At 42.1% G+C, this 27,372-nt stretch overlaps 1 protein-coding gene and 1 pseudogene across 3 annotated transcripts; both read left to right on the top strand.

Annotated features, from left to right (window-relative positions):
- Positions 1-726: 726 nt before the first annotated feature.
- LOC148116107 (uncharacterized) lies at positions 727-11,016 on the top strand. Of its 2 annotated transcripts, XM_087884864.1 has the most exons (6): positions 727-869; positions 996-1,127; positions 1,319-1,436; positions 2,798-2,880; positions 7,693-7,819; positions 8,388-11,016. In XM_087884864.1, exons 4-6 carry the CDS (start codon positions 2,806-2,808, stop codon positions 10,367-10,369), a joined length of 2,184 nt encoding a protein of 727 aa, XP_087740990.1. In that variant the 5' UTR covers positions 727-869; positions 996-1,127; positions 1,319-1,436; positions 2,798-2,805; the 3' UTR covers positions 10,370-11,016. The 2 variants fall into 2 exon arrangements, with proteins under 2 accessions (XP_087740990.1, XP_087740991.1); XM_087884865.1 differs by lacking the exon at positions 996-1,127 and having other exon boundaries at positions 750-869.
- A 5,126-nt stretch (positions 11,017-16,142) lies between these two features.
- On the top strand, positions 16,143-27,269 carry LOC117673518 (uncharacterized; annotated as a pseudogene). Its single transcript, XR_015732012.1, has 3 exons — positions 16,143-16,344; positions 23,486-23,605; positions 24,253-27,269. The product of XR_015732012.1 is annotated as an uncharacterized LOC117673518 (transcript).
- The last annotated feature ends 103 nt before the right edge of the window (positions 27,270-27,372 follow it).

The raw sequence follows: 27,372 nt of genomic DNA, 5'->3' as shown, positions 1-27,372 counted from the left end.
GGAGCCTTTTGTGGGACGTTTGGAGGATGGAAGCCGGGATTGCCCCTCCTGGCTCCCTCATCCCTTCCGGAAGGTGAAGGAGGAGAAACGTCAGAGGATGTGGCCCAGGCAACTCTGGTCCCAGTTTTAGGAAGATGTAATCTACAATACAATTGAGGCGCGTTGGTGCAGTGGTTAGAATGCAGTAACTGCAGGCTTCTTCTGCTGATCACCGGCTGCCAGCAGTTTGGCAGTTCGGGTCTCACCAGCTCAAGGTTGACTCAGCCTTCCATCCTTCCGAGGTGGGGGAAATGCGGACCCAGATTGTTGGGGGCCACATGATGACTCTGTAAACTGCTTAGAGAGAGCTGTGAAGCAGTATATAAGCCTGATATAAGCCATAAACAATATAGGGATACCTTCTTCAGTTCCACGAAGGCTCCGCACCCATTTGCACAACTCGGGTGACCCTGAGGTGGACCCAGATAAATCTGCAAGTGGCCTCAAGGCCTCTCTCAAAGGATGCAAGTGACCGGCTTTCTGCAAGGAGTATGAATCCTTCCATTCCCCACCCTCCAGTTAGAGCTGAAGAAGCATCTTGGATAAGAATCAAAAGGTCTTCAAAGAAAAAAATAAAGTCCAGTTACCTTTTGAAAAAGCATCTTTGACACTCCTGGCTCTCCCTCTGTGTTTGTGTTTGTGGGCAGCGACTTCACCCAAGGTGCCAGCAGGGGGCGCTCGCTTGATGCCGAGGCCACTGCGCATGCTCCACTCCGGCTGAGTTTTCTCTATGTTCCGGCTGAGAGTTGCTCCCTGGGAATCCGGTGGAAGCGGGCAAGAGGGGATCCCACGACTCAGATCCTGCCCAGGGGAGGGAAGGAGAGTCTGAGGTTGGAGGGAGCGGGAAGTCCGCCCCATAAGTGCTCTTGGCTGCGCATGGGGGGAGATCCACGAATTGGGGAGGGGGGAGGAGAGAAGGAAGCCTAAAGGAATCCTCTGCTCACATCTCCATTTAGATTCAGATTCAGATTCAGATTCCGAGGCTGGGAGGATCTTTGGAGAGCCAGGAGAGTCAGAGGAGACCAGCTTCCCGGTGCTGTAAGGTCCGTGCTGAGGCTGTGAAAGGAGAGAAGCAGGAAGAGCTGCAGGTCAGAGAAGCTTCTTTTGTGAAATCTGAAGGGATCTTCACCTGCTTGAATTCTTCCATTTCACCCTGAATTCCCCTATTGGGTCTCATCCAACGCCACTGATGGGACAGAACGGTTTTGTGGGCAGAAAATAAAATGCAGCTCCTCTTTTGTCCTGTCCTCTTAACTGCTCCTCTGTGCTTATATTTCAGGTTCTGAGGTCCTTCCAGGAATGGGGAGGAATTCGCTGGATCCGCACAAATCTTTCTCCTGATCTGTCTTTCAGAGGGATCCCCAAGGATAAAAGTCAAGGTCAGGATACCTCTCTAGGTAAGGGGAGACTGTTCCACTTGGATTAGATACTTTCTAGAAATATTCTAGTTATCCTTAATTCTCTGTGTCTTCTCGAGTCTTAGTCGTTGGACTTAGTAGAAGTTGACCCAATAAGAAAGATCGAACTCTCTCTGCAAGGCGCACAAAGGAATTCCCTCCCTTCAGAGCAAGGCTATGGTTGGTCTTTCCCAGAAGACATACTCTTGTAGGGGCCACCTTGAGTGGTATTCTGGCTCCTCCTCCATCCTGAGAGATTTCTCTTTATTTTTGGCTTTCCTTAAACAGATAATTTTGAGTAAATTCCTACACGGATCCCTGCTGGGCCATTTCCAACCCATTTCCTGGGTTGCTGGAATATCACTAATTTATCTGGTTTCAAACTGCGGGGGGGGGGGAATTTACAGTGATTGAGCAAATGCTTTGTTTGCCAAGAGTATAAACTTACACGTATTGTTCCAAAATAATAATAATAATAATAATAATAATAATAATAATAATAATAATTTATTTCTATACCGCCCTTCTCCCGAAGAACTCAGGACGGTGTACAGCCTATTTAAAAACACAAGACAAAACATCAATTTAAAATTTAAAATTATTAAATAAATTTGGCTCCATTTAAAACCCCAGAAATTTAAAATACCCCAATTTAAAGTTATCATGTCGATAGCCCGGCCTGGTGGAACAACAGGGTCTTCAGTGCACAGCGAAATACCCGGAGGTCGGGGATCTTACGTATTTCCGGGGGCAGTTCATTCCACAGGGCTGGGGCTCCCACAGAGAAGGCCCTCCCCCGGGTGTCGCCAGCTGACATAACTTGGCTGATGGCACCCTGAGGAGACCCTTTCTGTGGGAGCGAACTGGTCGGTGGGAGGCTATTGGTGGCAGAAGTCGATCTCGAAGGTACCTGGGTCCTATGCCATGGAGCGCTTTAAAGGTGGTTACCAGCACCTTCAATCGCACCCGGAAGACCACTGGGAGCCAGTGCAGCTCGCGCAGGAGGGGTGTCACATGGGCACAACGAGTTGCGCCCATAACCACCCGCGCGACCGCATTCTGGACCAGTTGGAGCCTCCGAGTGCTCTTCAAGGGGAGCCCCATGTAGAGAGCATTACAATAGTCCAGCTGGGAGGTTGGACTTTCGTTAGGAGAACAATCTTAACTGAGGTTTGTTCTTCAACATGTGGTGGGTTTGGTCTTCTCCTTTTATTCTTGGCTCCCAGGTGGAGCCTATGAAAGGCAGAGTGTAGAAGAGAGAGAAATGGAGGTTTCCTGGGCAGGACAGGAAGAAATCTTAAATTGTGCCTTCAAGCTAGAAAAGATGAAGTTGAACCCTTTCCTGTCTCTCTCCTTCCCAGTGGACAAAATGGAGTCACCGTTGTTCATTGAATCATCTTCTTCTATTGGTGGAGCTGAAAGAGCCGCTGGATTATTGATTCAGGTAGGAAGGAAGAGATTAGCACCTTATAGGGGGGAGGAGTAGGAGACCTCTGGTTTCCTTTGGGGGCTCAACCTATGATACTGCTATTCCTGAGCAAAGCACAACAAAGAAATTAGAAATTTACATTTACAATCAGTCAAATCGGCCCACCTCTCAACAAAGATTTGGAGGTCTATGGAATTCCTTAGAGGTTGTATAATTCCAGATGGCAGATTCTTGTTGCCTGTCCCAAGTAAAGCAGAAAGGAGACATGAATACTTAGGCTAGATCTACTGTATTTTAAGTATAATCTTCTTTTCCTATCATTGGGGAAAGGGATAAAAAAGGAGAAGCAGAAATTGCTTTGTGTATCATCTGCATCTTGATGCCTGGACGTGCCTCCCTAATATTTTCACGAATGTTTGTGAGTGGTTTTTTTTCAAGTAAACTTTTATTAGTTTATCAAAGTATAAAATATAATAAAAAAAACATGGAAAAATAAGAAGAGAGGAAAAGAGAGGCTATAGTGTACTGGGAGAAAAAAAAAGGCATCAACTTTTGACACTCTTTGGTACAGTCGAAGGTAACAACATTACAACCATAACGTTTTGCTTTTACACAACATAATGTACACATTATGTCTATAACAATAAACCTGCCTAGTTTACAAAACAGAATCAAAGTTTCATTTTTTTTCTCATTGCAAACAGACAATCTGGAAGCAATTTCAAGCTAGAGACCAGATTAAATATAATATCTTATTTGGAGAAAAGAATCATTTTAACCATCTCAGATTCTCCTTGCTGTGGGGAATAATATAGCATTCATTCTCATATTTTCAAATCCAGTCCATAATATTTTACCAACTTTAGAATATTGTTCAGCATTACTTAAAGGACCGGCAGACCTGTGTATACATACATACTTGTTTTAAAAACACAAAACTAACTTAAAGCTTTCTAATGGTATATAAATCAATTTTTTTTAAAAAATAATCCATCCTAATTAAGTCACTCCCTGCAGTTTATCGTCATCGAATAGAGTCTTTTTCTTCTGTCTCCTTTCCTAAAAAAGTTCTCGGCTTTATTTATATCCCTTAAAAAAAGTCCCAAAGTTGTTTTCTGAGATGTTGTAAATTGGTCTGAAGCAAATCTTCCCCAATTAAATTTTCCCTCACTAAAATAGCTATCATATCTTTTTTTTCTTGAAGAATTCTCAGCTTTGTTAATGTCCATAATGGGAAAGTTCCAAGCTTGACTTCTTAAAAGTTGTGAACCTACTTGATATACTTGTTTCGGTTGCACTGGGAAGATTGAACTCACACCATCATCATAAGAAGAGCTGAAGTTTGATTTTTTTTTAATAAAATAATTTTTATTGAGTATTTTACATTTTAAAACCAAACACACAATAGCAAAAGAAATCAAGAGACAAAAACAAAAACACAAAAACACACGTACATCAGATGTTAAAATACAATACTGACAACAGATATATACAATTTTACAACTTTCTGCATCGACTTTTGTCTTTACTCTTAGCTTTTATCCTCCCGTTCCTCTTTATTTTTAAATATCCATAATTAATTGTTTTGTTAGCAGGATCATTATTTACATTTATATCCAGTATGTTAATATCTAATTTCACTTTATATTCTTATTTCTTAATTTGATTTCTACATTTATTTTATTTTATTTTATTTTTAAATTTATATACCGCCCTTCTCCCGAAGGACTCAGGGCGGTGAACAGCCAAAGGTAAAAACAGAAAATACAAAATTTAAAAGCAATTTAAAATAAATTAAATAATTTGGCCCAACAGTTTAAATACCCCATTAAAATTCAGATTAAAATTAAACAATTTAAAAAATTTAAAAATTAGGCCAGCCCGGCTTGGTGAAATAAAGTCTTTAGGGCCCAGCGAAAAGTTCGTAAGTCTGGGATCATCCGTATCTCCGGGGGGAGCTCGTTCCAGAGGGCATGTTTTCCAACCATGTATAAAACCTATTCCACACTTTATAATAATCCGAGTCTTCTCTTTCTTTGATCTCCATCATTAATTTATCCATTTTGGCGCATTCGAGGATTTTCGTTATTATTGTTTCTTCCAATGGTGTATTGGTCAACTTCCACATTTGCGCTAGAGTAATTCTGGCAGTTAGAATATGAAATATAATATAATAGAGACTTTTTTCCATTTTTCTATCAATTATTCCTAGGAGGAACATCTCTGGTTTAAAATCTAACTTTTGGAGTGTAATCTCTTCCAACCACCCTTTAATTTTATACCAAAATTTCCTCACCTTAGGGCACATCCACCACATGTGGTAGTATGTCCCTAGTTTGTGACCACATCTCCAACATTGGGGTGTTAAATTGGGGTACATTTTTGCCAGTCTCGCTGGTGCTAAATGCCACCTATAAAACATTTTACAGCTGTTTTCTTTGTATGATATTGTCATGGTCAATTTGTAATTTTCCTCCCACAATTTTTCCCATTTATCCAATTCTATGTTATGTCCAAAATTCCTAGCCCAACTTATCGTTTCCTTTACTGTTTCTTCTTCCAATTTGTATCCTAATAAGTAATTATAGATATTTGTAATCATTTTTCTTCCCGATTCTAATATTAATTTATCTAATTCCGATTGTTTCCTGTTTATGCCAAATTGTTCCTTTTTTAAATCTAGTTTTGATTTGTAAATATGGCCACCATTCCAAATTTCCTTGTTTTTTCAAATCTTGTATCGATTTTAATTCTCCTTTTGTGTCTAATAAATCTGCGTATCTTACCATTTTATCTAGGTCTGTGGTATTTGGATGTATCATTGCTTCCATTGTAGATAACCAAACTAGGACTTTCATATAATGATTCTTTTTAATTTTTTCCCATACTTTCAATAGTGCATACCTTACCTTATGACATTGAAAATAAGTGTGTGATTTATTTTTCCTATTCCATAAAAAGCCATGCCAACCAAGTTGAAGGTCATGGCCTTCTATCGTTAATATCCGCTTATTTTTAAGTTGTATCCAATCTTTGAGCCATGTTAGGGATGCCACTTGATAATAAAGTTCCCATTCTGGTAAACCAAAACCTCCTTTTTTCCTACTATCTTGCAATAATTTGAATTTAATGCACGGTTTTTTCCCTGACCATATGAATTTTGATGTCAATTTATTCAGTTATTCAAAAAAAAAAATTCCGTAATGTTATTGGTACTGTTTGGAATAAATATAGTAACTTGGGCAATATGTTCATTTTTATCGTTGAAATTCTGCCAATTAATGATATTGGTAATTTAGTCCAGGTATCCAAATCTTTTTGTATTTGTAATAGGAGTGTATTGTAATTGTCCCTCTTTATGGTAGTACACTTTTCTGATAGCCAAATTCCCAGATATTTAATTTTCTTTGTTCTCGAGATTCCTAGTTCCTCCTCTAGTTGTTCACTCTGTCTGTTGTTTAAATTCTTAGTCAATATTTTAATTTTGTCTTTATTCATTTTAAATCCTGCTACTGCGCCAAATTGGTTTATATCTTAAAGTCTATGTCTTGTTTTAACATTTTCTCCAACCATGTATGTATTTTTGTCCAATATTTCTTTGCTTTTACACATGTCCACCAGATATGATAATACGTCTGCCTCCAGAAGTTGTTAATTCTCCAAAACTGGAATTTTTAAAGAAGATGTTGGATAACCATTTGTCTGAAGTGGTATAGAGTTTCCTGCCTAAGCAGGGGGTTGGACTAGAAGACCTCCAAGGTCCCTCCCAAATTTTCTATTCTGTTCTGTTCTGTTCTGTTCTGTTCTGTTCTGTTCTGTTCTATTCTATTCTATTCTATTCTATTCTATTCTATTCTATTCTATTCTACTCCCTCACCCATGTTAATAAAGCTGCATGGTAATTTGTGGCTCCATACTGGGAGCCACAAAACCTGGGTAGAAGTGGCTGGAGGTGATGGTCATGTGATTAGGTGGGAGTGAGTATGTCGCGTTGGCCACGCCCACCCAGGTTTTGTGGCTCCTGGTGTTTTCTGTGGGAAACTGGTTCAAATGGCTTCAGGTTGAAGAGCACTGGTCCAGGGTGAGGAGATTCTCTGGGCATGACACCTGCTGGCCATGTCATCCCGTCTTTTTCCTTCCTCTCTTCTTACTTTTCCATGATTTTTTTTCTTTGTAGTTTATACTTCGATAAACTAATAAAAAAGTTAAATTGAAATTTTCATCCTTGTGAGCAAAGCTGCCCCGTTAAAGAATCACAAAGACCATTTGGTTACGATGTCAGACAGAAATCCCACATAACCTCTTGCAAACATGATGAACTATTGGGGCCACTGGTAGATGGTTTGTCTAAGGCACTCTATGCCCCTTGATCAAGGCAAGGTGATGATATTGAAGGCCAGCACACTCAGTCAATGTGATAAAACATGAACTAATTGAATGTCAGCAGTAGGCTGTGGATTCTGCCCTTTTTATCGTATCATGTGTTGGGTCCACCTATGGAAATGTCCAATCAAGAATTTTTAGTTTGGATTTTAATCCCAAAGGTGCTTTTTTCAAAAGGCAACTGGACTTCCTGGTTTGTCTTTGAAGACGTTTCACTTGTCATCCAAGAAGATGAATAAACTTCTGAAGCACCTTTTTGGACAAACGTGACCATGAATGATCGAGAATCTCCAAAGACATTTGTGCTTTTAGGATTTGCGGATCGAATGAGATCTTGCAAATTCTGTCGAGTCTGCTCACAGGGATTTTCTTTTTTCCTTTAATTTATATGCCGCCCTTCTCCGGAGACTCAGGGCGGCTTACAATGAGTTCTTTCTTCTTTAGGGTGCTGTGTCCTTTGGAGAGGTGGCCATCCATTTCAACAATGAAGAGTGGTTGCTGCTTGATCCCAGCCAGAAAGCCCTGCATGAAGAAGTCATGTTGGAAACGTCTAGGATGGTGGCCTCTTTAGGTAAGGGTTCCTCTATACATAAATTATTAAAAAATGATTTCATCTCTTATTTTTTCCTCTTACATTAATTCCAGTCCCCCTTCATGGTCTTCTAAGCAGTACAGTTTCACTTAGAAAAAAGAGATCAGTGTGGCGACCAGCAAGGGTGGACATTAAATCTTGGGGTCATCCTTGCGCCCTGGGACATTACTCCAGAGTGATTGGGAAGATGTTCAGGGAGAGGATATTTTTGCCTGTTGCAGTTGTTCTACTCATCAACAAATTTTGTCTTGCTTTGTGTTGCAATGACATGTTGTCTTATTGAATGCAACTTGGGTGCATCATAGTCAAGACAATTTGTGTGCCACGTCCTGATGTCAAGATGTGTTTTTGCTTTAAATTTTTAACTGCCAAGAATGAGGGTTAGATGAGCAGCCATGTTAGTCTTTTAAGTTAATAAGTAATATGCATGCTGTCATTTCCCTCATTCCTTTCTCAGGAGATGCCCAATATAATAGATAAATCTATGCATAGGTACACCAAAGTGGAGGTTGTAGATTATTCTAATTTATTTTTCTTTCCCTGCAAGCATTTGAGGCGCAGAAGAAGGAAAACGAACAAGAGCCAAATTTAGGGCCGTTGCAAATAATCACAACTGAAATTCCTGAAGAGACATCTACAAATAAGCAGGGAAGGAAGAAACATAAAAAGAAGCATAACTGGAGAGAAAAATCAATTCCTGAATGTGTGGAAATGGATCGCTTCCTGACCCAACATGATTCCAAACAAAATACAGGGAAATGTCAAAGTAGAAAAAGATCCAAAGCAAACCCCAATGCTAGTAATCACTGCAAATCGGGAAAAAGCTCCAGCAGTAATAATCTTACTTCACATAAAAAGAACCAGGCAAGGGGGAAGCCCTACAACGATGTGGACTGTGGAAAAAGCAGTAATTCAATTTCTCATAAAAAGATCCATAAATGTGTGGATCGTGGAAAACGTTACAGTGTGAAGAGTTCCCTTACGTACCATAAAAGGGTACATACTGGAGAAAAACCCTTTAAATGCATAGAATGTGGGAAGGGCTTCAAAAGTAGAATTTACTTGATGTGCCATAGAAGGATCCATTCACGGGGAAAACCTTATAAATGTGTGGATTGTGGGAAAAGTTTCAGTATGAAGAGTTCTCTTACGTACCATAAAAGGATACATACAGGAGAAAAACCCTATAAATGCATGGAGTGTGGAAAAAGCTTCAGGGGAAGCAGTGTTCTTAATTGTCATCAACGGATCCACACAGGAGAAAAACCCTATAAATGCCTAGACTGTGGGAAGGGCTTCAGCCAAAGCAGTAGCCTTGTTTCCCATAAACGGGTCCACACAGGAGAAAAACCATTTAAATGCATACAGTGTGGAAAGAGCTTCAGTGTAAAGAGTGCTCTTACTTCCCATAAAAGGGTCCACACAGGAGAAAAACCCTTTAAATGCAAACAGTGTGGGAAGAGCTTCACAACTAGTAGTTCCCTGATATGCCACAAAAGGATCCATACAGGGAGAAAACCTTACAAATGTGTGGATTGTGGACAAAGGTTCCGTGTGAAGGGTTCCTTTACTTCCCATAAAAGGGTACATACTGGAGAAAAACCCTTTAAATGCATAGAATGTGGGAAGAGTTTTAAAAGTAGTAATTACCTGATGTGCCACAAAAGGATCCATTCGGGGGAAAAACCTTATAAATGTGTGATTTGTGGACAAAGTTTCAGAACGAAATCTTCCCTTACAGCCCATGAAAAGATACATACAGAAGAAAGACCCTTTAAATGCAAGGTGTGTGGCAAGAGCTTCAAGGGAAAGAGTTCTCTTAATTGTCATAAACTGATCCACACAGGAGAAAAACCCTATAAATGCCTAGAGTGTGGGAGGGGCTTCAGCCAAAGCGGTACCCTTGCTTCCCATAAACGGGTCCACACAGGAGAAAAACCCTATGAATGCATGGAGTGTGGAAAGAGCTTCAGTGTAAAGAGTTCTCTTACTTCTCATAGACGGATCCACACAGGAGAAAAACCCTATAAATGCCTAGACTGTGGGAAGGGCTTCAGGCAAAGCTGTGACCTTGCTACCCATAAACGGATCCACACAGGAGAAAAACCCTATAAGTGCATGAAATGTGGAAAGAGCTACAAAAACAGCAATTACCGGAACCTCCATAAACGGCTCCACACGGGAGAGAAACCCTATACATGTATGGAGTGTGGAAAGAGCTTCACTTGCAAGACTTCTCTTACTTCTCACGAGAGGATCCACACAGGAGAGAAACCCTATAAATGTATAGAGTGTGGGAAGAGCTTCAGCCGAAGCAGTCAACTTAGTTACCATAACAGGGTCCATACAGGAGAAAAACCTTATAAGTGCACAGAGTGTGGAAAGACCTTCGTTGCTAGTAGGTCTCTGACTATTCATAAAAGGACCCACACCGGAGAGAAACCCTATAAATGCCTGGAATGTGGGAACAGCTTCAGATTTAACAGTAGCCTTTCTGTCCATAAGAGGATCCACAAAAGAGGGAAATAGAAATGTACGGAATGCGGAAGGAGTTTTTGTGAAAGAGAACCCTTCTCAAGAAAGAACCCACAATGGGCAGGAAAATATCCTGTAGACAGCAATCAACTTATTTCACTTATGGATAAACAGAAAAATGAATGGACAAAGAAGATAGATTTTCAGGTAGTCAAGAAAGTTAAATATTTGGGAGTATACTTAACAGGAAGATGTGCAACAATTAAAGAAAGTAACTATAAAGGATTAATACAACAAATTAAATTGAACATGGAACACTGGAAAACTTTGCAACTGTCTTTCACTATCTATTTTATAACCATAAAATGAACATCCTGCCGAAGGTAGTTTTTTTGTTCGAAATGTTCCCTATAAAATAAGTGAGAGAGAAATTTTGATGAGCTGAACACAATCATCCTGAAATACGTTAGGGAATAAAAAAGAGCAAGAATAAAACTGATAATGCTGCACAAATCTAAAAACAATAGGGGCTTTTGGTTGCCGGACTGGGAGCTTTATTATCAGGCTTCTGTACTAACTTGGGTGAAAGAATGGATAAATCTAAGACATAGAAGAGTATGTCATGTTGAAGGGACATGATCTTCAATTGGGATGGCATGCCTTTTTGTGGTAGGAAAAGAATAAAATACATAGATATTTTCTATCTTTCTTTCTGTTATATTTATTACATAGATATGTAAGAAACGCTCTACTCTTAGTATGGGAAAATTTTAAGGCAAAAAACTATATGAAAATACCATCTTGGCTTTCCACAATGGAAGCACTGATACATCCAAATGTTGTAAACCTGGAAAAAACTGTAACATATAAAGACCTTCTGAATGAGGAAGGGGAACTGAAAACACAACAGGAACTACAAAACCAAGGTGTGGACCTAGAATGGTGGCCACACCTGCAAATAGGATGGAGATATTAGAAAGATGCAAAGACACATGGTTTCTATAAAGAGCCAACAACACTTGACCGGATAGTATTCATGACGGATGAAGCATTAATAATAATAAAAAAAGCTTTCTATTAAGCCTTAAAATGGAAGATGAACAAGTGAAAGAAAGAATGATAGTATTGGCAAAAAACTTTGGCTATACCATAGAATTAGATAGATGGCAAAAACTTTGGGATAGAAAATATAAATTGACAATAGCGACTACCTATAAGGAAAACCTGTATAAAATGTGGCATTAGCCACCAGGAAGGATAGCCAAGATGCTTAAAAACATGTCCTCCAAATGTTGGAAATGTAATCAGATACCGGGCTCTTATTACCATATGTGGTGAACATGCCAAAAGGCAAAAAAAAATTGGATGAAAATACACACATTATTAGAGTTAAATACACACATAGTTAAAGCAACATATACATTTAAAGTCAGGAATATTTTTGTTAGGTATTAAACCAGAAAAATATGACAAAGGGAACAAATATTTAATACTACATGTCTTGACAGCAGCGAGAATTGAATTTGCACAACACTGGAAGAGTGAGGAAACTCCTACAGACCAAAATATAATTAGAAAAATACTAGATTGTACAGAAATGGATAGGTTAACATCAAAGATAAACGACAAAGAAGACAGAATATTTTTAACATGGGATTTGTTTTATCAATAGTTAGACAATAGAGGTAGAAATTAGAAGTTGATATAAGTGAATAATAATATTATTACTATTATTACCTAGAAGTAAATTGACCCAGACAATACACTGTTTACTAAGCAGTTATGTTTGTTAAAGAAAAATATTGTCAGCCCTCTTTTTGTTTCAATCTTCAGGCCTGCAACACTTAGTAGTGTGGGAAAACAGGAGGGGGATTGGATGGAGTTGCGGTGAGATATGTAGCCATAACATCATTCTGCTTTGTGTGATTCAAGGACGTTCAGCCTGCACCTGAAGAAGCGTGATTGGGAAACATCTCCCGTTGGGACAGTGAATTGAATGGACCATGTGACGGATATGTGGGTGCAGGGGAAGGGACTCTGACTTTCTTTTGGCTAGGGAAAACCTAGGGGACTTTCAGATTTGGTCGAGTCGACAAAGCACTGCCTTAACTGGTGCCCCTTTCATACAGCATTGGGACAGACGCCACTACCTACCCTACCACCTACTACAATTCGGGGAAGCCCAGCTGGATGCCGTGAGTTGGGTCTGGAAGCGGGTGTGGAAGCACTGCTCCCTGCCCAGCTCCCTGCTGGGTCTGCTTCGAGCAACCCTGTCCTGTACCTGACGCACCACAACTGCTGTAGTCAGGTGGGCGAGTGGAACACTCTCCACGTGCAGGCAAATGGGGGGCACCTGCTTGGGGTCTTAGAAGATGACTAGCAGCAACCTGCTCTGAAACCATAACCCAAAACAGAGCAGGACAGAATTAGTGCATCTAGTGGTCCATAACACATTCCTGCCCCCTCCCCTGGCCTGTTTGCTGCTTCGACAGCCAGCCCAGTGGTGGCAGTGGCCCCGGAGTCACAACGTTTTACAACTGAAGGACTGGCAGGCGTCTACAACCGGAAACATTTTCTCCCCTCCCCACATACAAAAGGGGGAGAGCAAATGGTGGTAACCGGTTTCCAGCTGTAGCTGCCCCACCCCCTGCCTCACTTCACCTCACCCTGCAGGACAAGCTAAACCCCCCACCCACCAGAGACCCCTGGATTCCCTCCTTAACCCTGCCCAGCCCACACAGGCACAGCCACAGGGAGCTGTGCCAAACCGGCCACACACCTGGCCATGACCAGTTGGTCGAGGCCTCCCACCTTCTCCCAGCCACACCCAAATACCATCATTATTCTGAAGGGTCTTTGGGGGTGAGTGGAGGCCGAGGGCTTGACAGGGGATCCAGTGTGGGCATCTGGGGATCGTCTGATTCATTCGCCTCAGTGACGGGGTGACTTCAAAGGGTCCCCTGAGGATCTCCCAACAGAGAAGCCGGAAAGGGGCCCCTGAGGGAGGAGAGGGGACCAGGAGGAGGCCCAATTCGGTGTCTGACCCAGAGAAAGGAGTCTAGTCCCTCCCTGAGGACCCCAAAGACCACCACTCCCATGGTGACTCTTCCCTCAGAGCAGCCTCTGTCTCCGTCTCCGCTCTTCCCGCCAGAATAGGCTCCTCCCACCCTCTGGGACTCCAGGATTCCCTGCAGAAGAGCCGAATGTTGGGAAGGGGGGGGGCAAAAGAAGGAGTGGCCTGGATGGAGCCACTGAGGTAGTCGGAGGGAGTTAAACGGACTCTGGGGAAGGGTAGAGGACAGGAAGGCCTGGAGGTGGCGATGGGTCGGAGCCGACTTCGCCACTAACAACAACCCCTCTGGGAACCCCTTTGCCCGCTTCTACGCCTGAGAGCCATCGCACTGGGAGGGGAGGGGCCAAGAGGGAAAGGGGAGGAGTCACGCAAGCTCCCACCTCGCTCATGTCTCACCTGGGGGGCCCCAGTCAACTCCCCCCACCACAGCATCAATGGTCCCTCCCACTCCCCCACATCTACCGTGGGTCCTCCTTCCCCCTTTGCTTCCAGGGTCCCCACCAGCAGTAGCAACGGCAACGGGCGGAGCCCATGGAGGCTTCCCCCAAGGCCCCTCCCCAAGAGAGGGGAGAAGTAGAATTCGAGGGGCGGGGCTTGACAAGGATACTTCGGAGTTGGCTTGCCAGGAATCAATTTGCGCCAATGGGAATCCTTCCCTTCTGATGAGTCATTTGTCTCTGGGCAGAATCTCTGGTGATTTCCTTCTGCCGAGAAAGCCATTGGAGCAAAAAGAGAAAGGGGGAGGGGCTCCGCAGATTGTGTACGGCGGAACTGTGGGGGTCCCCAAGAGTGCCAGGCGGGCCCTGAGCGAAGGAATCTCTCGGGGAGGCAAGGATTGCTGAGATGGGGAAATCCCAGGCTACGAGCCGGTGAGGCCCCAAATCTAGAGGTCTCCTCCAGCCACGGCTCACTTGTTTTTCCCACGACCCCCGTGACACGTGTCTGTAGCCTTCCAGTGCAAGACCCACTCTGGCTTTCCAGAGGCCTTTCTGTCTGGCCCGTTTCCCTGACCTCCCGGGGAGTCTGGCGGCTGAGAAGCATCAGGTGATGAGGATGTTTTTCCCATCCATCTCTGTCTTCCAGGGTCGTGGCCTCATTTTCCCCTCCACGCTTTTCTCTCCATCCTTAATGACATAATTCGGAATTACATGAATACTGAAGCTCGGTGATGGAGGTCTGAGTCTGCATTCCCATTTCTTGGAGAAATCTCCGTGTTTCTCCTGGGATTTATTTACACAAAGGTGAAACATCTGGATGAAACGTATCGCTGCAGGGAGTCATTTGTGGGACGTTTGGAGGATGGAAGCCGGGATTGCCCCTCCCGGCTCCCTCATCCCTTCCGGAAGGTGAAGGAGGAGAAAACTCAGAGGCAACTCTGGTCCCAGTTTTAGGAGGATGTAGTTTAAAAAAATTGGGAGACAATGGAAGGCGTCAGGCTCAAAACATCCAAAGCAGCAGAATGTGTTATATTCTGCCAGTTTTGGGGGTCTCTCAGTCCCCACTTGCTCCAGAAAGGCTCCTTAGCATGCTAAAAGGTGTCTATGGAGATTCTCAGTCCTCCAGGTCGTGGTTGTCCCAAGGAGCTTTCCAAGAGGCAACTGGTTTGTCTTTGAAGATGTTTTGCTTCTCATCCAAGCAGCTTCTTCAGCCCTGACTGGATGAGGGTCTACAACAGGGTCCCTTCAGCAGTTCCACGAAGGCTCCGCACCCATTTGCACAACTCGGGTGACCCTGAGGTGGACCCAGATAAATCTGCAAGTGGCCTCAAGGCCTCTCTCAAAGGATGCAAGTGACCGGCTGTCTGCAAGGAGTATGAATCCTTCCATTCCCCACCCTCCAGTTAGAGCTGAAGAAGCATCTTGGATAAGAAGCAAAAGGTCTTCAAGAGAAAAATAAAGTCCAGTTACCTCTTGAAAAAGCTTTCGACGCTCCTCGCTCTCTCTCTATGTCTGTCTGTCTGGGCACGACTTCACCCCAGGTGCCAGCAGGGGGCACTCTCTTAGCTGCCGAGTGAAGAGACCACTGCGCATGCTCCACTCCGGCTGAATGTTCTGAATGTTCCGGCTGAGAGTTGCTCCCTGGGAATCCGGTGGAAGCGGGCAAGAGGGGATCCCACGACTCAGATCCTGCCCAGGGGAGGGAAGGGGATTCTGAGGTTGGAGGGAGCGGGAAGTCCGCCCCATAAGTGCTCTTGGCTGCGCATGGGGGGAGATCCACGAATTGGGGAGGGGGGAGGAGAGAAGGAAGCCTAAAGGAATCCTCTGCTCACATCTCCATTTAGATTCAGATTCAGATTCAGATTCCGAGGCTGGGAGGATCTTTGGAGAGCCAGCGGTGCCAGTGGCTGGAAGATCCCTTCTGAGCCTGGCAGAGAAGAGGAGAAGCAGGAAGAGCTGCAGGTCAGAGAAGCCTCTTTTGGGAAATACGAAGGGATCTTCTCCTGCTTGAAGTCTTCCATTTCTCCCTGTTGGAGTTTTGGAGGTTAAGAATGTGGGTAGAACCTCATAAGCCCAATTGTCCTTCCAAAGACTAGCTCGTTTGGAGCGATTCTCCCATTGGGTCTCATCCATCGCCACTGATGGGCACAAGGATTTTGTAGGCAGAAAATAAAATGCAGCTCCTCTTTTGTCCTGTCCTCTTAAGTGCTCTTCTTCGCTTATATTTCAGGTTCTGAGGTCCTTCCAGGAATGGGGAGGAATTGTGTGGATCTCACAAATCTTTCTCCTGATCTCTATTTCAGAGGGACCCCCAAGGATAAAAGTCAAATGGAGGTTTCCTGAGTAGGACAGGAAGAAATCTTAAGTTGTGCCTTCAAGCTAGAAAAGATGAAGTTGAACCCTTTCCTGTTTCCATCCTGTCTCTCTCCTTCCCAGTGAACAAAATGGAGTCACCGTTGTTCATTGAATCATCTCCTTCTATTGGTGGAGCTGAAAGAGCCGCTGGATTCCTGATTCAGGTAGGAAGGAAGAGATTAGCACCTTATAGGGGGGAGGAGTAGGAGACCTCTGGTTTCCTTTGGGGACTCAACATATGATACTGCTATTGCTGAGCAAAGCACAACAAGGAAATTAGGCTCGAAAGAGCCTGTAGTACAGTGGACTAAAGCACTGTTATTAACATCTGCTGCTTGCAATTACTGCAAGTTCAAATCCCACCAGGCTCAAGGTTGACTCAGCCTTCCATCCTTTCAAAGGTAGGTGAAATGAGGACCCAGATTATGGGGGCAATAAGATGACTTTGTATTAAAATATACAAAAGTATGAAGGCTATTGCTTAACGCATTGTAAGCCGCCCTGAGTCTCCGGAGAAGGGTGGCATATAAATTAAAGCAAAAAACAAAACAAAACAAAACAAAAACAAGGAAATTAGAAATTTACATTTACGATCAGTCAAACTAGGCCCAACTCTGAACCAAGATTTGGAAATGTATGGAACTCCTCAGTGGTTATATAATTCTGGTTTCAAACAATGCCACATGGCAATTCATGTAGCCTGTCCCAAGAGGGTCTATAGTGTACTGGGAGAAAAAAAGAAAAAGGCATCAACTTTTGACTCTCTTTGGCACAGTCGAAGGTAACAACATTACAACCATAACATTTTGCTTTTACACAATATAATGTACACATTATTTCTGTAACAATAAACCTGCCTAGTTTACAAAACAGAATCAAAGTTTCATTTTTTTTCTCATTGCAAACAGAAAATCCGGAAGCAATTTCAAGCTAGAGACCAAATTAAATATAATCTCTTATTTGGAGAAAAGAATCATTTTAACCATCTCAGCTTCTCCTTGCTGTGCGGAATCATATAGCATTCATTCTCATATTTTCAAATCCAGTCCATAATATTTTACCAACTTTGGAATATTGTTCAGCATTACTTAAAGGACCGGCAGACCTGTGTATACATACATACTTGTTTTAAAAACACAAAACTAACTTAAAGCTTTCTAACGGTACATAAATCAATTTTTTAAAAAGAAATCCATGCTAATTAATTAAACCATATTTAAGTCACTCCCTCCAGCTTATCTTCATCGAATAGAGTCTTTTTCTTCTGTCTCCTTTCCTAAAAAAGTTCTCGGCTTTATTTATATCCATTGAAAAAAGTCCCAAATTTGTTCTGTGAGACGTTGTAACTTGGTCTGAAGCAAATCTTCCCCTATTAAATTTTCCCTCACTGAAATAGCTATCATATCTTTTTTTTTTCTTGAAGAATTCTCAGCCTTGTTAATGTCCATAATTTATATTCATTCATTCATTCATTCATTCATTCATTCATTCATTCATTCATTCATTCTATTTATATGCCGCCCTTCTCCAGAGACTCAGGGCGGCTTACAATGCATTAAGCAATAGCCTTCATACTTTTGTATATACCTGCTTAGTAGGGCTTTCAGCCCCCCCTAAGCGGTGTTCTTTTTTATACAAAGTCAGCTTATTGCCCCCACAATCTGGGTCCTCATTTAACTACCTTGAAAGGATGGAAGGCTGAGTCAACCTTGAGCCTGGTGAGATTTGAACTTGCAGTAATTCAGGCAGCTGGTGCTACTTAACAGCACTTTAGTCTGCTGCGCCACCAAGGCTCTTCTTCTTTAACAGTTTATTTATAAATTTTCACCTTACATACATAAGTGCTTACTGAACAGCGTATTGTCTGGATCAATTTTTATACAATAATGCTTTTCCCACTCCTAATTTCTACCTCTGCTATGCAACCATTTATAAAACAAGTTCCATGTCCAACAATATTCTGTATCTTTTTTTTCTTTTACGTTTAGTGTCAGTCCATCTATTTCTGCACAATCTAAATTTTGTTTTATTTACATCATCCTTTGTAGGAGTTTCCTCATTTTTCCAGTACTGTGCAAATACAATTCTTGCTGCTGTCAAGACATGTAATATTAAATATAAGTTCTCTTTGTCATACTTTTCAGGTATTATGCCTAGCAAAAATATTTCTGACTTAAAATCTATGTCTTGTTTTAACATTTTCTCCAATCATGTATGTATTTTTGTCCAATATTTCTTTGCTTTTACACATGTCCACCAGATATGATAATACGTCTGCCTCCAGAAGTTGTTAATTCTCCAACACTGGAATTTTTTAATTTTTATTAAAGAGTTTTACAAAACAATTTTTTACAAATATTTCCTCATCCCCCCCTTCCTTACCCCCCACAGCCCCCCTTCCCCGAACTTCCCAGAACAAAATACAGGGTATAATAATTAACAATCATATACGAAACTAAGCTAACTATCTATGGATTCCTATCCCCCCCCTTCACACTTTAACTCCCCTTTTACTTAACTAGATATGAATATTCTTAATTTTTCTATTCATTCATAAGCTATTTGATACTTTTTAGTCCAATATTTGTTTTGAATATAATCAGTCCATCTTCTCTATTCCGATATATATCTTTCTTGTGAATGATCTTTCAAATAAGCTGAGGTTTTCGCCATTTCTGCTAAATTCACTACTTTTAATGTCCATTCTTCAATAGTAGGCAAATCTTCCTTCTTCCAATATTGCGCTACCAAAAGTCTAGCTGCAGTTATTAAATATAAGATCAATTTAGTCTCTATAACCGTACAATCTGTGATACCCAACAAAAACAACTGTGGAGTAAACTTTATCTTCTCTTTAAGAATATTTTGGATAATCCACCATATTTTAATCCAAAATGCTTTAACTTTTTTACAAGTCCACCATATATGATAATAAGTGGCATCATCACAATCGCATCTCCAACACTTAGATTGCAAATTCGGATACATACAAGCTATCGTATTTTCCGGCGTATAAGACAACTGGGCGAATAAGACGATCCCCGAATTTTCCTGTTAAAATATAGGGTTTGGGCTATACTCATCGTATAAGACTACCCCTCTTCCAACACACACCAAATAAAAATTAAAAAAACATCAACTGGCTCACCCACAATGTAAAAGCAGCTGTGCTAGACCCAAAATGGCCCCTGAAACAAGCAGGAACCTCACACAGCCACAAAAAGCCCAAAAACCCAACTTTCACACTTTACACACACAAAATTCCACATACAGCTTTGTGAGATTTTGTGTGTTTGTGTAGTTAGAATGAAACACTACAAAAACACACTAAATCTCAGAAAGCTGCACAAATATTATTTTATTTTATTTTTATTTTTATATGAAAGCTAAATTTAAAACTTCCTAAACTTTAAATGGCTAGGTCTAAAAAAGAACAACTAAAAAAAACCCCAATTAACTATTTTTTTTAAAGATCCCAAAGGGGAAAAAAACTTAACCAATAGAACAGGGGTCTCCAACCTTGGCAACTTTAAGACTTGTAGACTTCAACTCCCAGAATTCCTCAGCCAGCTTTGTTTTGCTGGCTGAGGAATTCTGGGAGTTGAAGTCCACAACTCCCTGCCTGCTTGATTGCAGGCAGGGAGGGAGTTGCTTGCTGATGGAATGGATTCAGGCAAGCGAAGCAAGGCAAGCAGCTAAGGCAGTGGTTCTCAACCTTCCTAATGCCGCGACCCTTTAATACAGTTCCTCATGTTGTGGTGACCCCCAACGATAAAGTTATTCCTAAAACCATCAAAAATATGTGTTTTCCGATGGTCTTAGGCCAGGGGTCCCCAACCTTTTGGACCTCAGGGACCACCAACTTCATAATTTTAAATTTCGCGGTTCAGACAATAATGATTTTACCCAGCCAACAAAGCACACTGTACTTATATCCTTCCTCATCCATTTTCTTAAAAAAGAGGGGGGAAAACACTTTTAAGGTTTTACTAAAAACAGTTTCCAATTACATAGTATTGGCATAAAGCCTGGTTAAAGCAAACATGCTTAGTCATAAAGACTTGAGGCAAGCCATTCTGCTTAAGGTTTAAATTGAACTTAAGTGCATTATCCGGTATAATGCAGATTACTTCTGGCTGAAATACCATAAATTGGGCATCTTAACCATAAACCAGGGATATGAATTTGTTTTGTATGGGTGCTGAAGGCTATAGTAAGTACAACATGTTGGAGCCTGCACTGCAATAGGGGACGGAAACATATAAAAGCTTTAAAAATACAGGAAGATTAAATATTGTTACTGTTAATGTAATCATCTGGACTCCCAGTACGGGATGGGGTCCTTCAGGCACTCTCCCTCCTCTCTGTCTCTCTCTCTCTCTGTCTCCCACTCTTTCTCTCTCATTCTCTCTTTCTCTCATTTTCACTTTCTCTCTCTCCCTCTCTTTCTTTCTCTCCCACTCTTTCTCATTCTCTCTTTATCTCTCCCCCCTCTCTCTCTCTCCCCCACTCTCTCATTCTCTCTCTCTCCCACTCTTTCTCTCATTCTTTCTCCACCCTCTTTCTCTCTTTCTCCCACTCTCTCTCTTTCTCTCTCCCCTTCTCTCCCCCCACTCTCTCATTCTCTCTTTCTCTCTGTCCCCCTTTCTCTCTCTCCCCCCACTTTCTCTCTCTCTCTCATTCTCTGATTCTTTGATTCTCTCTCTTTCATTCTCTGTCTCTTTCTGTCTCTCATTCTCTCTCTCTCACTCTCTCTCTGATTCTCTCTGTCTCTTTCTCTCATTCTCTTTCATTCTGTCTTTCTCTCTCTTTCATTCTTTGTCTCTTTCTCTGTCTCATTCTGATTCTCTCTCTTTCTCTCTCATTCTCTCTCTCTCTCATCTCAATGGCCAGCCAGTGTCTTGGGGCTGAGAGGAAGTCAAGCATCTCCCTGAGAGACTGAGGGCCGGAAGAAGTATGGGAGCGAAGCACTACTTGAACTTGTTCGGCATGAGCATTCGCCTTGGTATATTTGCGCCAGCCGATGGCCAAGGCAGCCCTTATCTCTCTGCTGAAAGTGCAGCATCAGGATTCTGCCTTGGTATATTTGCGGCGCAAGGCAGCCTTCGTTTCCTGATGCTTGGGACTCAGAGCGGTAAATGGTGACTGGTCCGGGGAGCAGCTGGATTTTGCTCTCCATTGCGGATGCCAGATCAGCCCCCTGCAAGATCTTATCTTTCGAGGAGCGCTCCCTGAAGTGGCACTGGAAACTTTGGTCGGGCTCCTCCAGAGACGAGAGCTTGCAGGGGGCCGATCTGGTGTCTGCAATGGAAAGCAAAATCCAGCTTCTTCTCTCTGCTGTGAAACTCCGCGCAGCAACCAGCTGGGTCCAGCATTGAGCGGCATACAGCTTGACGAGATCGGCACAGCTTCCCGAATCTGAGTTTCTGGCGCTGACTGATGACGCTACGGGAGCGCCGACAACATTGATAGGAAGCTGTGCTGATCTCGTCAAGGCTGCATGCCGCTCAATGCTGGAACCAGCTGGTTGCTGCGCGGAGCTTCCCCCAGGCATCCAGGGGGATATTACCGACGCTCCGACTTCCCCAGCTGACCCCCAGTGATGATGAGCCCCACCTGTCTGGGGAAGTCGGACCTTTTTCCAAACTCGTAACAAGGCTTTCCTTAATATATGGCTTTTAAAAGTCTTATCCACCTTCTTTTCATATAATAAATAAGCATGCCAACCATATAACAAATCATATCCTTCAATATTCAATATTCTTTCTTCTGTTGAATTAATCCAGTCACTAATTATTGATAGGACAGCTGCTTCATAGTATAATCTTAAGTAAGGCATTTTAAGACCTCCTCTCTCACGTATATCTTGCATTATTTTTAACTTTATTCTCGGTCTTCTCCCTGCCCAAACAAAATTATTAATACCCCTCTGCCATTCCCTCAAATTTTCATCTTTCTTGAGTATTGGTATCATTTGGAACAAAAATAAAAACCTGGGTAAAACATTCATTTTTATTGCTGCTATTCTTCCCAACAAAGATAATTGTAACTTTCCCCAATTCTCCATCTCTTTCTGTATTTTTTGCCATAACAATTCATTTGAAGCTGTGATATATACCCCTAAATATTTAACCTTTTTTATTATTTCAAATCCTGTTAATCTTTCTAGTTCTTCGTTTTGCTTTACTGTCATATTTTTAGTTATTAACCCTGGAATTTTTAAAGAAGATGTTGGATAACCATTTGTCTGAAGTGATATAGAGTTTCCTGCCTAAGCAGGGGGTTGGACTAGAAGACCTCCAAGGTCCCTCCCAAATCTTCTATTCTATTCTATTCTATTCTATTCTATTCTATTCTATTCTATTCTATTCTATTCTATTCTATTCTATTCTATTCTATTCCCTCACCCATGTTAATACAGCTGCATGGTAAAAGAGTTCCCTATACCAGGAGCCACAAAACCTGGTTAGAAGTGGCTGGGGGTGGTGGTCATGTGATTAGGTGGGAGTGAGTGATGTCACGTTGGCCACGCCCAACCAGGTTTTGTGGCTTCTGGTGTTTTCTGTGGGAAACTGGTCTAAATGGCTCTTTGAGTGTTTAAGGTTGCAGAGCCCTGGTTCAAGGTGAGGAGATTCTCTGAGTGTGTCACCTGCTGGCCATGTCATCCTCTTTTTTTCCTTCCTCTCTTCTTACTTTTCCATGATTTTTTTTCTTTGTATTTTATACTTCGATAAACTAATAAAAAAGTTAAATTGAAATATTCATGCGTGTGAGCAAAGCTGCCCCGTTAAAGAATCACAAAGACCATTTGGTTACGATGTCAGACAGAAATCCCACAGAACCTCTTGCAAACATGATGAACTATTGGGGCCACTGGTAGATGGTTTGTCTAAGGCACTCTATGCCCCTTGATCAAGGCAAGTTGATGATATTGAAGGCCAGCACACTCAGTCAATGTGATAAAACATGAAATAATTGAATGTCAGCAGTAGGCTGTGGATTCTGCCCTTTTTATCATATCATGTGTTGGGTCCACCTAGGGAAACGTCCCATCAAGGTTTTTTACTTCGGATTTTAGTCCCAAAGGTGCTTTTTTCAAGAGGCAACTGGACTTCCTGGTTTGTCTTTGAAGACGTTTCGCTTCTCATCCAAGAAGCTGAAGAAACTTCTGAAGCACCTTTTTGGACAAACGTGACCATGAATGATTGAGAATCTCCAAAGACATTTGTGCTTTTAGGATTTGCAGATTGAAGGAGATCTTACAAATTTTATCAAGTCTGCTCACAGGGATTCTTCCTTCTTTAGGGTGCTGTGTCCTTTGGAGAGGTGGCCATCCATTTCAGCAACGAAGAGTGGTTGCTGCTTGATCCCAGCCAGGAAGCCCTGCATGAAGAAGTCATGTTGGAAACGTCTAGATCGTGGCCTCTTTAGGTAAGGGTTCCTCTATACGTAACTTATTAAAAATGATTTCATCTCTTCTTTTTTCCTCTTACATTAATTCCAGTCCCCATTCATGGTCTTCTAAGTAGCACAGTTTCACTTAGAAAAAAGTGTGGCAACCAGCAAGGGTTGACATTCAGTCTTGTGGTCATCCTTGGGCCGAAGGTCATTACTCCAGAATGATTGGGAAGATGTTCAGGGAGAGGATGTTTTTGCTTGTTGCAGTTGTTCTACTCACCAACAAATTTTGTCTTCCTTTGTGTTGCAATGACATATGTTGTCTTATTAAATGCAAGTTGGGTGCGTCATAGTCAAGACAATTTGTGTGCCACGTCCTGATGTCAAGATGTGTTTTTGCTTTAAATTTTTAACTGCCAAGAATGAGGGTTAGATGAGCAGCCATGCTAGTCTTTTAAGTTAATAAGTAATATGCATGCTTTCATTTCCCTCATTACTTTCTCTGGAGATGCCCAGTATAATAGATAAATCTATGCATAGGAACACCAAAATGGAGGTTGTAGATTATTCTAATTTATTTTTCTTTCCCTGCAAGCATTTGAGGCGCAGAAGAAGGAAAACGACCAAGAGCCAAATTCAGTGCCATTGCAAATAATCACAACTGAAATTCCTTATCTGTAGAGACATCTACAAATAAGCGGGGAAGGAAGAAACATAAAAAGAATCACAACTGGAGACAAAAATCGATTCTTGAATGTGTGGAAATGGATCACTTCCTGACCCAACGTGATTCCAAAGAAAATACGGGGAAATGTCAAAGTAGAAAAGGATTCAAAGCAAACCCCAATGCTAGTAATCACTGCAAATCTGGAAAAAGCTCGAGCAGTAATAATCTTATTTCACATAAAAAGAACCAGGCAAAGGGGAAGCCCTACAATGATGTAGACTGTGGAAAAAGCATTGGAAAAAGCAGTAATTTAATTTCTCATAAAAAGATACATAAATGTGTGTATTGTGGAAAACGTTTCAGTGTGAAGAGTTCCCTTACTTCCCATAAAAGGGTACATACTGAAGAAAAACCCTTTAGATGCATAGAATGTGGGAAGGGCTTCAAAAGTAGAATTTACCTGATGTGTCATAGAAGGATCCATTCATGGGGAAGACCTTATAAATGTGTGGATTGTGGGAAAAGTTTCAGTATGAAGAGTTCCCTTACGTACCATAAAAGGATACATACAGGAGAAAAACCCTATAAATGCATGGAGTGTGGAAAGAGCTTCAGGGGAAGCAGTGTTCTTAATTGTCATCAACGGATCCACACAGGAGAAAAGCCCTATAAGTGCCTAGAATGTGGGAAGGGCTTCAGCCAAAGCAGTACCCTTGTTTCCCATAAACGGATCCACACAGGAGAAAAACCCTATAAATGCAAGGAGTGTGGAAAGAGCTTCAGTGTAAAGAGTGCTCTTACTTCCCATAAACGGATCCACACAGGAGAAAAACCCTTTAAATGCAAGGAGTGTGGAAAGAGTTTCAAAAGTAGTATTTACCTGATGTGCCATGGAAGGATCCATTCACGGGAAAAACCTTATAAATGTGTGGATTGTGGACAAAGATTCAGCATGCAGTGTTCCCTTACATCCCATAAAAGGACACATACAGGAGAAAAGCCCTATAAGTGCCTAGACTGTGGGAAGGGCTTCAGCCAAAGCGGTACCCTTGCTTCCCATAGAAGGGTCCACACAGGAGAAAAACCGTATACATGCATGGAGTGTGGAAGGGGCTTCGGTGCAAAGAGTGGTCTTACTTCTCATAGAAGGATCCACACAGGAGAAAAACCCTATACATGCATGGAGTGTGGAAAGAGCTTCAGTGTAAAGAGCGCTCTTATTTCTCATGAACGGGTCCACACAGGAGAAAAACCCTATAAATGCCTTGACTGTGGGAAGGGCTTCAGCCGAAGCAGTAGCCTTACTTCTCATAAACGGGTCCACACAGCAGAAAAACCCTATAAATGCATAAAATGTGGAAAGAGCTACAAAAACAGCAGTTACCTGAACCTCCATAAACGGCTCCACACGGGAGAGAAACCATATACATGCATGGAGTGTGGAAAGAGCTTCACTATAAAGACTTCTCTTACTTCTCACGAAAGGATCCACACAGGAGAGAAACCCTATAAATGTATGGAGTGTGGAAAGAGCTTCAGGGCAAGCAGTGCTCTCAATTGTCATCAACGGATCCACACAGGAGAAAAACCCTTTAAATGTAAGGAGTGTGGAAAGAGCTTCAGTGTAAACAGTTCTCTTACTTCTCATAAACGTATCCACACAGGAGAAAAACCCTATAAATGTAAGGAGTGTGGAAAGAGCTTCACTGTAAAGAGTGCTCTTACTTCTCATAAACGGGTCCACACAGGAGAAAAACCCTTTAAATGCAAACAGTGTGGGAAGAGCTTCACATCTAGTAGTTACCTGATATGCCACAAAAGGATCCATACAGGAAGAAAACCTTACCAATGTGTGGATTGTGGACAAAGGTTCCGTGTGAAGGGTTCCTTTACTTCCCATAGAAGGGTACATACTGGAGAAAAACCCTTTAAATGCATAGAATGTGGGAAGAGCTTTAAAAGTAGTAATTACCTGATGTGCCACAAAAGGATCCATTCGGGGGAAAAACCTTATAAATGTGTGATTTGTGGACAACGTTTCACAACAAAGTGTTCCCTTACAGCCCATGAAAAGATACATACAGAAGAAAGACCCTTTAAATGCATGGAGTGTGGAAAGAGCTTCAGGGGAAGCAGTTCTCTTAATTGTCATACACTGATCCACACAGGAGAAAAACCCTATAAATGCCTAGACTGTGGGAAGGGCTTCACCCAAAGCAGTACCCTTGCTTCCCATAAACGGGTCCACACAGGAGAAAAACCCTATGAATGCATGGAGTGTGGAAAGAGCTTCAGTGTAAAGAGTGCTCTTACTTCTCATAGACGGATCCACACAGGAGAAAAACCCTATAAATGCCTAGACTGTGGGAAGGGCTTCAGGCAAAGCTGTGACCTTGCTACCCATAAACGGGTCCACACAGGAGAAAAACCCTATAAATGCATGGAGTGTGGAAACAGCTATAATACCAGCAGTGGACTAAATCGCCATAAAATTGTCCACACGGGAGAGAAACCCTATACATGCATGGAGTGTGGAAAGAGCTTCACTTGCAAGACTTCTCTTTCTTCTCATGAGAGGATCCACACAGGAGAGAAACCCTATAAATGTAGAGAGTGTGGGAAGAGCTTCCGCCGAGCCAATCAACTTAGTTACCATAACAAGATCCATACAGGAGAAAAACCTTATAAGTGCACAGATTGTGGAAAGACCTTTGCTGCCAGTAGGTCTCTGTCTTACCATAAAAGGACCCACACAGGAGAGAAACCCTATAAATGCCTGGAATGTGGGAACAGCTTCAGATTTAACAGTAGCCTTTCTGTCCATAAGAGGATCCACAAAAGAGGGAAATAGAAATGTATGGAATGCGGAAGGAGTTTTTGTGAAAGAGAATCCTTCTCAAGAAACAACCCACAATGGGCAGGAAAATATCCTGTGGATAGCAATCAACTTGTTTAGGGTGAGCCGCTCCCTACTTCAGGTGGGGGTACGGGAAGATCCCTTACAGGGTCGAGCTGAGGATTTTGTACAATTCCTGCATGATAAAGTCGCTCAGATTCGGGAAGGCCTGTACTCTGATTGGGTAGATCCAGGGGAGGAGACAGGGGTAGGTCTTGAGAGCATTATCTG

Source organism: Pantherophis guttatus, chromosome 2, assembly GCF_059756535.1.
Source record: "Pantherophis guttatus breed Tessera chromosome 2, ASM5975653v1, whole genome shotgun sequence".
NCBI lineage: Eukaryota > Metazoa > Chordata > Lepidosauria > Squamata > Colubridae > Pantherophis > Pantherophis guttatus.
The sequence above is the reverse complement of the archived record's forward strand: the minus strand, read 5'-3'. Positions and strand labels throughout refer to the sequence as shown.

What these genes read in the sequence shown, in the direction of transcription:
- LOC148116107 (XM_087884864.1), top strand. Translation starts at nt 2,806, where the DNA reads ATGGAGTCACCGTTGTTCATTGAATCATCTTCTTCTATTGGTGGAGCT. An exon ending in CCGCTGGATTATTGATTCAG is followed by an intron (nt 2,881 to 7,692) that starts GTAGGAAGGAAG and finishes TTTCTTCTTTAG; the next exon opens with GGTGCTGTGTCCTTTGGAGA. An exon ending in TAGGATGGTGGCCTCTTTAG is followed by an intron (nt 7,820 to 8,387) that starts GTAAGGGTTCCT and finishes TTTCCCTGCAAG; the next exon opens with CATTTGAGGCGCAGAAGAAG.